This window comes from Dryas octopetala, chromosome 5 (assembly GCF_963921425.1).
Source record: "Dryas octopetala chromosome 5, drDryOcto1.1, whole genome shotgun sequence".
NCBI classification, from domain to species: domain Eukaryota; kingdom Viridiplantae; phylum Streptophyta; class Magnoliopsida; order Rosales; family Rosaceae; genus Dryas; species Dryas octopetala.
In genome coordinates this window covers 8627753-8639994 of record NC_141370.1, presented here as the reverse complement: position 1 = coordinate 8639994, position 12242 = coordinate 8627753, and the positions used below count along the sequence as shown (strand labels likewise).

Below are 12242 nucleotides of genomic sequence, written 5' to 3'. Positions count from 1 at the left end.
ATCTATTATTTATATCGTGTCACATAACTTCAATAACAACAATAATATTGATCTTGATTCCATTCTCAATAATAACATCATACAACTTAATAACTACCGATCGATCAACTTTAAATTTAAAAAAAAAAAAAAAAACTTTCTTATGACTAAAAGTAATAAATAAATGTAAAATGAACAATATTAAAGGGGCCGGGATTTTAATGAATTGAGTGTGATGTGCAAGAAAAACAAAAAGGTGAAAACAGAATCCCCAATCTAAAAGGCATAATATATAATATATAGCCTATACTTAATAATTTTAGGAAGGTTTTTATTTTTTAATTTAGAATTCGGGAAACTATTTTCCTACATTTTTCCTAGAGATGAGACAATTATTTTCTATGATATATGACAGATCACTCAAAGATAAATGAAAGCAAATGCAGGTAATCAAAATCAAGGAGACAAAGTTGCTGGCTGGTCTGACCACAAAATAAGGCAATTCTATTTCCAAAAGCTGCAATACAAAGAAGGCTCATAGCCTATATAGTCATTTTCATACACATGAAGCACTACAAGAAAACAGAACAACCCCAACCTTTTTTTTCCAAGCTCTATTGCCCACTAAACAACCATTTAGAGTTGCACAATCAATTGGCAACTGTGCAGCAACACTTAAGCCAAAGGATGTAGGGGTTGGGGTCGCTAAAGACTTTTTGCACCACCTGTTTTGGTAAGGTGGCTGTGTAATCTGATGTCTGACAGTGAGTTGACAGCCACAATAGAAACTAATGTGTTAGTCAGTGCTATTCTTAGGCTACACTTACAAATTAGTTGGGATATTGGTTTGAATAGGAGAGTTGGCAGCTACTGCAAAATGGAGTTGCTTAACAAATAAGGATTTCCAAATTGAAAATGGTTTTGTTTGTAACATCCATATGCATACCAGAATTAAAATTTGATTGGACCTCATGTAGCTTTGGACATGGTTTCCAAATGTGCTTCTTGCTAACCAATTAAAGAACAAGATAATAATGCAGTAATTCATACACAAGAAAACTCAGAAGTTGATCCAAAAGCAATTACATGTATATTAGAGATCATCCATTACAAAACACCTCTGGTGTTCCAAATGTGCTGCTGTACAATACACTTAAGCAGAAAACTACATCCTTATACTGATCTTTGTTCACCAACCTAAATTCACACCCCCCACCACATTCACAAAAACAAAATAATCCACTTTACAGCACTATCATCCCCTTCAGTGTCATCCTCTTCTGGATCCCCTACACCAAGCTCAAGATCCTACTAGTAATGTAAAGCTCACATAACTACAAAATGAAATTTGTTGGACTGTACCACAAAAATATGAAAAAAAAAATTGAATGTGAGTACTTACAGTGAGCTTAGAAAGTCCTTAAATTCCTTTGAGGGTTTGCAGTTTATTTTGGGCAACCGATAACCATCCTAATTCACACATGACTTCAACCCCTGTTTTTTTAATAAGAACCAACACATATAATTATATAAACATTTTGTATTCAGTATAGTCACAAAATTCACAACACTAAGTCACTAACTTCTCAAATTGATTACCAACATTATATAAACAATTTGCATTCAGTATAATCAAACAATTCACCACACCTAATTCTCAAATTACTTACACAATAATAAAGTAACTCGTGTAAGAGATAAACTATAACAGCTGAAAATTTAAGTAACCAAACCCCAAATTGAACACACATGGCACTATAGAATGTATGGAAGAGACAATTAAATAGACTTGTTGTTGTAAGCATTTCACCATGGCACTAGTATGAACATAAAATGCATAAAGAAATATAAAGATAAAAACAAAATAAAATGAATAAATGTTTTATTAAGAGTGAATGAAAGTGAGTGTGTAAATGAAACCTACTTAGTTCTCGAATTGTTCAAAATTTTCTTCCTCAATTATATGTCATAACTCAATTGACCCAAGAGTCTATCAATGTATTACTGTAAACAGTCATAACCATCAATGGTATACAAGGGTCACATCAATAATAAATTCAACAAAGAAAGTGAAATTTACATTTACACTTGCGAAAAAAAAAACTTACAATTTCTGTACAAGTCTTCGAAGATCCAAGTTAGATGATCCAGAGAATCGGGTTGAGGTAAAAGCTTAAAAGTCATGTTAACCATAAAAAGAAACATAGCAAAGCCAATATAGGTCTACAATATGGTAATTGAATTAAAAGAGTAAGTCACCCCTACAAAAGAAACCAAAAGGAAGAAACAAAACTTGTCTAATGGTATATATAGACTTACAAGGAAAGCAACCTGGTTATGTGCCCATGTGAGAGAATTGCCCCTGTGAGATTGTGTATGCACAGGCTAGTAATCAATCACTTGACATCAAAATAAATAAATGAATATTCTATGGATAGAAAAAAAAAAATTACAAAACACAGTAGTATGATCATAGAATTTTGTCTTTCAATTAGAAGTATTCCATGTTGCATAACTAACCAAGTTCAGCATGGATGTACCTATTTTACAAGTGAAAATACTTTATGTTATAAAGGAAGTGAAAGTTGTTTTAGCGTATTTGCTATACACACACACGTCCATAGAGGAAAACTGATAAAAGCTCAAATGTCTCTATTTCTAAAAGAGCAATCCACTATTTCCTTCCTTTTTCTCGTAAACTAATAAAGATATGAAGCAACATAAAAAAATAAATAAAAGTAAAAAAAAAAAAAAGCAAGAAAAACATAGAGAGAAATACTGGGCTCATCTGCAAAGAAGCACAATGAATTAAATTGAAATTAGCAAATTTTCTACTTGAATTCATAAATAAAGAAGCATCATTGCAAATCCATAATGAGAAAGCTAGCAGTACATACATGCATGAAGCTGAAAGAGCTCCTGCAGAAAAAAAAAATGTGGTTTAGCCCTTACCTAATTTCACAAATGTAGGGCTTAATTGAGTGAAAATTCTCCTCATTTGGGCGGCTCAGTATTTGATCCACCAACACTTTCAACACAAATGAACCCAAAGTTGGCAAAATTTGCAGAGTCCTCCGAGTACCTAACAAGTATTATGTTGATACAATTAGAGGGTGTTGGAGACTAGTCCGCGTACACACACCCACACAAACAACAAGAAATCAACTAAAAATGAATTTCAAAAGGTTGTTGCCATGACTGGACAAGAACTGTACTTGAAGTGAAGAAGTTCAGGATTTTAAACAGAGGAATTTTTGGAATGGGCCATGGCATAGCTCAAATCAAAATTTTTATATAAAAAACATGAATGAAGACAGATAAAACTAAATAGAGAAATTCTAAAAAAAAAAAAAAAAAAAAAAAACAAAGAAACCTGTTTGTTTCTGGGCTTGGGTTGAGTAGATCTGGCTGATTGAAGTCGCCAGAAAATGAAGAGAGTGGTCGCGGCTAGGGTGGTCGTCGAGATGATCTGAAAGCACCCATAAACTCAGAGCAACGAGGAGGTGAAGATGGGAGTAGTTTGACATGCCTCCATCGCCGGAATAGTGAAATCGCCAGCGACAGGGGCGTTTTGTGTAACTTTGAATCATTTCGATGGCTGGGTGTTTGGATCGACGAAGACCAGAAGAGGAAAGAGGAGAGGGAGACGAGCGTTTTGGTGGTGGTCTCGTCATCATTGGCCGTCGGACAGAGATGGTATCACCGGAGAGGACTCTCGGCAGAGGAGAGAGAGGAGAGAGAAAGAGAGGGAGGGTGCGGCTGTGTTCAGGAGGAGAAGATACAATAATGTTGGAGCTGGCTGTTTATAATAAAACCCTAGTTTGCAAAATTACAATTTTGCCCTCACAACTTAGTCATCTATAATTTCACAATACAGTGTAAACTCCTCTTATTTCATTTCCAACTGTTTAAGCAGCTGATGCTCAATAGTTGCAGTAAGTACCGTTTTTAATAATGGTTGGTTAGCATAATTAGTCACCGCATAAGCCATACCCACATACATTAGTTAGCTTTAACAAACTAAAAAGGGGGTGCCATATGGAGTCAAAGGCAAAATAGTGTATATTGACCAAATTTTTTAGCAATTGCAACCTGCAGCAAATTTGGTTTAAAGAATAGTGAGCATTGCTCACTTTTCTTGTAGTGAAGGCTCTAGAATCAGCCACTTAGAATATGTAGGCATTCTCTTGACATGTGTGAAAGATATATACGGAAAATGGCTTGGAGGACACAGATTTCCCATTACAAAACTAGACATTATATATGTCGTTAACTTACACCAAACATGCATGTAAGCAAAAAGAAAAATCGATCGATATAAACAGAGCACCCTTCTAAGAGACACAATGATAACCTAGAAGCTCTTGTTAATGATTTTCAAACATGTCCTATAACTCTAACTAAAAAATAAAAAACCCTTATCAAAATCTTGAAAATAATTAGTTATATAATTGTAGAAGACGATATTAATTGTAGAAGACGATATGAAACCTTTAAAGTACACAAAAGATGTATGCCTCTTTTTGGCATTTGCTTGGACATGCGACCTCCCACATGGGGGAGAGATGCTACGAGTCAAGTCACACTTTGCAATTTTGTTTATGTTTGGCATTGGCGTGACATATAACGTCCAATTATGGACCATTTCCGCATCCAACAAATATAACAAGAATAATGCCTAGCTATAGTCTATTCTATTATTAAGATAAGAGTATTTGTCAACCGTTGTATGGAGAAATATCAATTATGTCGCTATTTAAAAACAAAAGTTATTATAGTAATTATAATTATAGATTACCCCACTTTATATATATCCATCTACTTTATCTTACGTAATAAGAAAAAACTTATCTATAACATGAATATGGGCTAACTTGGTATTCCATGAGATATGTTTTATCTTTGTTGATGCAAAAATCCGTCCGGTGATACAACAACTTAAAGTAGATGATGTGAATGATGATTCAGCTTTCTTGAAGGATGAACGAGGGTGATGATGATGAGCTAATCTTGCTGATGATCTCCAACACAAATAACCTACATGAACAAGAATCAAAAGGAGTAGTACCGGTGTAGTACCAGCCGACTACCTTCCGATGATCAAGTCAATAAAGAGCAAGAAGGAGATGTATGAGCAAGAATCATCAAGAACAAAGCGATGAACTTGGGAGGAATGAGAAGAACAAGGTAAAATGTTCTGGGTTAATCTCTCAAGTAAGTGCATGTGTGTTTTCTTTTGTTTTTGTGAACCCCTCTATTGTGCAAATAAGTGAGTTTATATAGGCAAAGGGATAGTCAAAGGTTAAATTACCTGCATGAGGATGGACGCTGAAGAAGAGGCTACATCGAGGATGGACGCTGAAGAAGAGGCTACATCATGAGTTCGGAACAGTGGCATGCATAGCTACTGGAGCTAGAGTGTCAAGGTTTGTAGCATGCCCTATCACATACACTCAAGTGTGGCGGTTCATACTAACTTGATATTTTGGAATAGCGGTGGAGCATTAATTAGGTCTAAACAGAACTGAACATAGACTTTTCTTCCAGGACATCGCATGAGATCTGATAGATGTGCTCAGCAACGTTCATAAACAGTCTAAGCCGAGCTGAATACACAAGTATCAATCCTTCCAAGTGTGAAGTGGTCATCTTTGGAAGATCAGATCCGTGGAACGGTACCCAATCCGAGCCGAGCCGAACTACCGTATTCGAAGATGATCCTTTGAGTGGAAAAATGTAACCAAGGTGGGAACTCAGTTCAGACAGGGATGTCAAGTCAGAGCTGATATGGTGACATGGGCCTTTAATTCGACCAAGTCAACCGTTGAAAGGTCAAAATGCCAAATAGGATTTGTTAGACCACGTGAAAGCTTGTGGTTGGTTATTTGAATCCATGTGGTTTTATCCACAAACAATCTTGAAATTGGAGAAAGTTTTATGTGATGAAGTATAAGAGTATATGTGTCATATGTTATTGGGTTGAGATACCAAATCAGTCATATCCCTATTACAAAGAAATTTCTCTCTCTATATATACTAATAAAACTTCTAGTAACAATAATAATAATAATATAATAGCAACGATGCTAAGTAGAGACTGTAGAGCACCACATAGCCCAGACCAAATTGTTTTATATCTTTTAAATTTTTCTATGTTACTTTAGTCTACAACCCAACCTATCCCCAACTCCAAGCTGTCGAATAAGAAGTTTAGTCCAGCCCATTTTGACATTCTGGTTCCCTTTCCTAACAATAATAACCAGTGGATCTGTTTCCATTATTAAGTGGTTACTAGGACAGTGGATGAGTAATACTATTGAACATGCATTATGAAATCAAAGTACAATTGCACCAACTGGTTGGTAAGAAAAGAAACTGAACTTGGAATAAAGGGAGTGATCGATCGATCAATTAATAAAGAATGAAAAGGTCAAGCTCTTAGAAAGTGGTAGCTTCAATGTAAAGCATTAATGCCTTTTTAATTTGCTATATATATCGACATGACGCTCTTTGAATTGAACTCCAGAATAACTCTCCAAATGCAAGAGAATCCACAACCACCCAAATTAACTCTCAGCAAGTCCACGTACGGTTCTTCCGAATATATATATGGTTTTTATTCTTGGCAGCCTTCTTGGCAGCCTTAGACTGTTTAAAGTTCCAAATTGATTGACTGATTTTCAACCTAATTAGTACATATATATATATTAGCAAGTTAATACGAAACTAACACTTTTTTAAGCTCACCACATGAGTAATTTTAAAATCAGAACTGTCAATTTTATAGACCCCACTTTAAATATTATCATTACAAAAAATTAACCAATTCAGAAACTATTTGGTGTTCTAACTGTGATCAAATAAATAGACAAATACTATATTTCGATAAAAGTATATAAATAGTTGTTATTATATATAATCAAATGGCTAAAAGACTTCCGATTAAGAAGATTTTTTTCAAAAATATCTTTAAAGTGGGGTATTTTAAAATGAACGGTTCGGATTATGAGATTATACCATGTAATAAGCTTAAAAAAGTGGCTAGTTTCGTATTAACTTACGAATCAGTTAGTTTTAAAGCATTTATGTACACCGACCAATTTACGATGCCCTTTCAAATTGCACATGCATTCAATGATTGAGCAGTCCAATGTGGCCGCATCAAGATGTAAATCTTCGACAAGTTCATATGATGTACAAAACAAAACACATGCAAATTGGTTCTAAAGTGATTGAGGAAAAGAGAGCTAGCACACTAGCGCTAGCTTTTTGATCACGTACTTGGGTTAATTGTATGTGGTCAATTGCAACTACAATATATGGCTGGCTATGTCAAACCCGCGTGCAAAAAGTTTGACGTATGTCAAGATTCATATCTTATATGGCTAGAGCAAGAAAGATCATGAGCTAGAGGTGAATTAATAGATTAATATATTATTAAAAGGAATATGCCATATCTTTAATAACAATATAATAAGATTCTACCATGTTCTATATTTACTGACTACATTGATTATGATATCTCTCTCAAAAGTAAGATCGTATTTATAATTAGGGTTTATTTCATATTTAGTACCTAAACTTTGACCCTTGTCTTAATGTGATACCTAAACTTTTATTTTTCTCAATTGAGTACCTAAACTTTTATTTTGTGTCTAATAGGTACCAAAATGAATTTCTGTTAAAATTATCAACAAAAATTAGGGGTAATATAGTCAAAGTATATTTTAATTATTTTCTTTATATGTTTAAAATTATTAAGGAAAAAAACACAACAAACAAAATAAATAAATAAATTATAATTAAAATATAAATTTTTTGAAGTGACTATATTGCCCCTAACTTTTGTTGACAATTTTAACAGAAATTCATTTTAGTTCCTATTAGACACAAAATAAAAATTTAGGTACTCAATTGGGACAAATAAAAGTTTAGGTACCACATTAAGATAATGGTCAAAGTTTAAGTATTAAATATGAAAAAAAAAAAAAAACCCTTATAATTAAGAGGCAAGGTTGTCAATTGGCCACAATAAGTTAAATCTTTTCCTGAATTTTAGGTTTTTGCATGCCCTTTTTAATTTTGCCCATTGATTTTACTTTCGCATCTAACTACTCTAGGTTGGGCGTGAGGGAGTTTGATCAAGTATAATATGTTGGAATAAAATGACTCAAAAAGACGACTAAGGGATTTATCGGGCAAGCAGCATGCATGGAGACTGAAAGTTCATTTGAGAAATTCCGTACGTCCACTCCAAAAAAAAACTTCGTGAACCGTCATTGTGTATGAGCCACTTGCATAAGTGATTGAGTTTTGTTTTCGTGAAAGATATAATTAGAAATGTGATTAGTAAATATGGTTCATGTAATATTACATTAGTATTAATTAATATAGATATTATTTTACTCTAATTCCATTAATGTCTAAAACTTTAATTAGAGCAGTTGAAGAACCCACCCCGGCCAAGTGGGATGGGTAAAAGGGATATTATCTTAGATCGTATATGAGTCAGATTTATAGGGGAAGGCACTAATTTTCTTCACTTGATAAGGGAATTTGAGGGAAATGGGGATCTTGGTGGCACAAAATCTGATTGCAATAAAGGAGCTCAACTGTTCCAAACCTTTGACGACAGATCGAGATGGAAAATGACATATATGTCCAGGTGCTTTGTGGAAATTAACTCCCTTGCCCTCTGCAATATATGCTTGAATACGTAGCTTTTGATGCTTAATTCTGGTATTTAGTTCTTAAAATGTGCGCATGCAATTTGTCCAATATGCTGGAATAGCATCGATGCTAGCTATATATAGAGTGATATTTCAAAGGATGATGATGATGATGCTCTAACACGTTCAAATATATGGGTCAAAGCAATTAGATTCTCACATGTTTTTTTTTTTGTTTTTTTTTTTTAGGTCCTTGTTGATTACCTAAACTTTGAATGACCATATATGCTTAAAGGTCAAAAAAGTGAAGATACTGAATGCGTCAACAAACATGAAGTAGGCAACATTAATTAACAATTTTAAATGGAGGCAGATCAGAGAAAATTAGAATACTGGAGGTTGAAGATAGTGAGGTGGTGGGAATGCCTTTATTTAAGAGAAAAGGTTACATTTAATTACACAGTTTGAACTACCTAATTATTTGGTCACGCATGCAGGAATAATAAGCCAAGGTAAAATGATTAAGAAACAGATCTGTTTAGGTATGAAGATATATCGATGATGGTAGTGGGTTTTCAAGAGTTTGAATAAATTAATTTTATAAGATGCAGGTTTATGAACTAGATTTGGATCTCTTTGCAACAAACTAGACCCAAGGGGATATGGATAAGTTATATGTATCATATTGTATTTCACATTTCTGTTTATTTGATGTATATTGTTGGTTCATTTAGTGAAGTTTAATTAAGTGTTTAAAATCTAGAGTAATAGTCTTATATAATATCAAAACTTTATTTGTAAAGGCCCTAAGTTTAAAATCTTCGATCCTTATTCCTCACCTCGTTGTTGATCCATTAAAGAAGTTAGACATTCAAAGTTATTTTCATCGATACCCAATCAAATGTAAGGTTTCTTCCACCATTGCACGGACTCTCTAAATCAAAATTGAAGTGTGTAAATGGATGGGGAGATCACATTGCTTTGATTATAAAACCAAAAATGGTCAGACACTGGGCTCTTGGGACCACCGTCTCTAGATTTTCTTTCTTCTTGGGCTCTTAGCAGAACACTTTTTGGCATTGGTTGGGCCCCCTCAAGGTCCCCCATCTCTCTTGGGTCCTATAATTCTTGCGACTGGCTTGCTCCTTGCAACCATATTTTGTTCTCTGTAATATGCTTTAAGCTCACACATCCAGCTCCTTTGAAACAATTGCTCATGAGTCGTGACTTATGACTTGACTACATCTCACAAGTCTGAGTGGACCTTGTGGTGAAGAAATGTACTGGGCTTGAACAATTCTGGATGTAAATTGTAAGCTTTGGAAAAGTTTTTGGGCTCCAATGGCAGAGTCTTTTTCAGGCTTTGAGTGCTGCATCTTTGGGCTTCAAACTTACCCTTGTTGGAAGGCAAAAATTGAGCAATTATATATGGTAATCGCCTAATTCCCTGTTTGCTTCACGGAATGAGTTATTGGGAGTGTCATTCTCATACTCATTTAAGGATGATGAGGATGAATAATTCATATTCTAGTGCTTGAAAATGCTTGGAGTGGAAATACTTAGTGCCCGTTTAGGGGAAATTTGATTGGGACCTCTCCAACCTTGTAGAGAGAAATACTACTAGATTACAAGCTAGTTGGTATATAAAAGGTTGTTTTGAATTGATTAGAGTTTGGTTTAATGTCTTCAATCATCAATTATGTAGGACTATTAGGTGTGTTTTAATCTAGGCAGCTTTAATTTTGAATCTGGGCCTAATCCATCAACTAAAAAGTCAATAGGTTACATTGTATAAAAAATAGTTGGAGAGGTTGAAGTCCAATTAACAAAATAACCAAAAAAGAAAAAGAATAAAATAATAGTTTCTCTAGTCATTTACCTCATCAATTTTTTTTATTTTTTTTTTCAGCCAGGAAATACTACCAATACTAAAAAATGCAACGTACAAGCAATAACCAAACAAAGACAAGAACAACAAAACAACATAAAAAAAGAACAACATACGAGAAGCAAACAGACTAAACCTTGAAAAACCAAACGACTTCTAGTCACAAGGTTATCCATCTTAACCAAGATCTCGACCAAGGTGGATGGGGTGAATTCACCCAATCCATCGGACTAATCCTCCTGCGAGCTAGTTGGGCATCACTTTTAGTAACTAGAAACAAAAACTTGTTGTAAAATTTTATTTACTCGCAAATATACGAGTCTAGTAGTGTATTAACGAGGTCGAACCTCAAGGAGTGATGAAAAACGATACACTAAGCTTAAACTTAAGTTAATTTAAAGCTAACCTAGTTTGAAAATTTTGTTGGTTTGTGAGGCAACTTAAAATAAAATGCAACTAAATTAAAAAGCAAATAAAGTGGATGAAAAAAGAATAAGGTAAATAAAGGTGCAAGAATTGAAATATTAAATCTAAAAAAGAAAATAACAACTTTTTGGTTTTAGAAACTAAACAATGGTATAAGAAGCAAGGTTAGGGTTCCACACCACTTATGAACATATTAAATGAGATTTTTATTAATTTTCCCAAAAAGGAGAGCACCCAAGAGTCACTTGATGCCCTCTTACAAAGATAAATATGAATTAAGCACAAGAATTAAAGATTTATATGGTAGATCTTGATTTTGCTTAGAAAGTACAAATTTTAAGCAACTCAAGTGAACCAAAACGAAGGAACAACTAGAGTTAAAAAAGTTTGTGTTTAAAACAATTAACCAAAAAGCTAAAATGTGGAAAAATGATCTAACAACCCATAATATATGACATTATGGGTGAAAGAGGATCTCTTTCTCATTTTAATATCAAAATCTAGAGCTTGTAGGATCTTAAACAAGGGAAAATTTAACATAAAGACCTCATTTAATAATGTTCATGGTGATGCTTCCCCCTTACCAAAGTAAGGGGGTTTAGTGACCACCCATGATCTTATATCTTAAATAAAAATAAAGAAAGAAGTAAATGAGTATGAAATTTAAAGAACAATAAAATAAATAACACTACTAACAATAAAGTAAAGAACTACATAAAATAAAAGACATAAATAAATAGAGGATTAGAGAAGAGAGAAGAGAGACATAATATTAAAGTTAACCATAACATAAAAAACTACATAAAATAAATAGCATAAAGTAAATAGAGGATTAGGAAAAGAGAGAAGAGAGACATAATATTAAAATTTCATTAATTAAAATGCAAGAAAATTACATCCTATTCTCTCTCAAATATCATAGCCAAATGGCTTGAGAGAGAAATCCTAGGAGAATACTAGAAAAGGCAGCAAATTAAATTCTAGACTAAAAGATATGAAGAGGGGACTCAATATTCCTATTTATAGACAAATATTAGGGCTAGAAAATATGAGAGGGGGGAGGATCAGCTGTCACGCAATGACAGTAAGAGAGAGAGGCGCTGAGAGGTGGAAGTAGCTGGAGAAATCTGGAAGGGGAGCCACGTGTCGCCTGCTGGTTGGAGGAGGAGTTGATTAATCAACCAAATAGCATGCTGGCTGGTCTTTGGTGCGCGCGCGGCTGGAGCTTGCTGGAGCAACGTGAGAGAGAGAAAAAGGAAGGTGGTTGATGGCTCGGCGGC

The 12242-nt window shown here is 34.1% G+C and overlaps 1 protein-coding gene across 3 annotated transcripts; it reads right to left on the bottom strand.

Annotated features, from left to right (window-relative positions):
* Positions 1-1096: 1096 nt before the first annotated feature.
* Positions 1097-3731, bottom strand: LOC147284009 (uncharacterized). Of its 3 annotated transcripts, none has more exons than XM_086245455.1 (6): positions 3353-3731; positions 2932-3061; positions 2299-2341; positions 2088-2202; positions 1382-1473; positions 1097-1313 (listed from the first exon to the last, which is right to left on the bottom strand). In XM_086245455.1, the coding sequence occupies exons 1-5, from the start codon at positions 3654-3656 to the stop codon at positions 1400-1402; spliced, it is 666 nt and encodes a 221-aa protein (XP_086101581.1). In that variant the 5' UTR covers positions 3657-3731; the 3' UTR covers positions 1097-1313; positions 1382-1399. The 3 variants fall into 3 exon arrangements, with proteins under 3 accessions (XP_086101581.1, XP_086101580.1, XP_086101582.1); XM_086245454.1 differs by having other exon boundaries at positions 1097-1290; XM_086245456.1 differs by having other exon boundaries at positions 1097-1287.
* Between the last annotated feature and the right edge of the window lie 8511 nt (positions 3732-12242).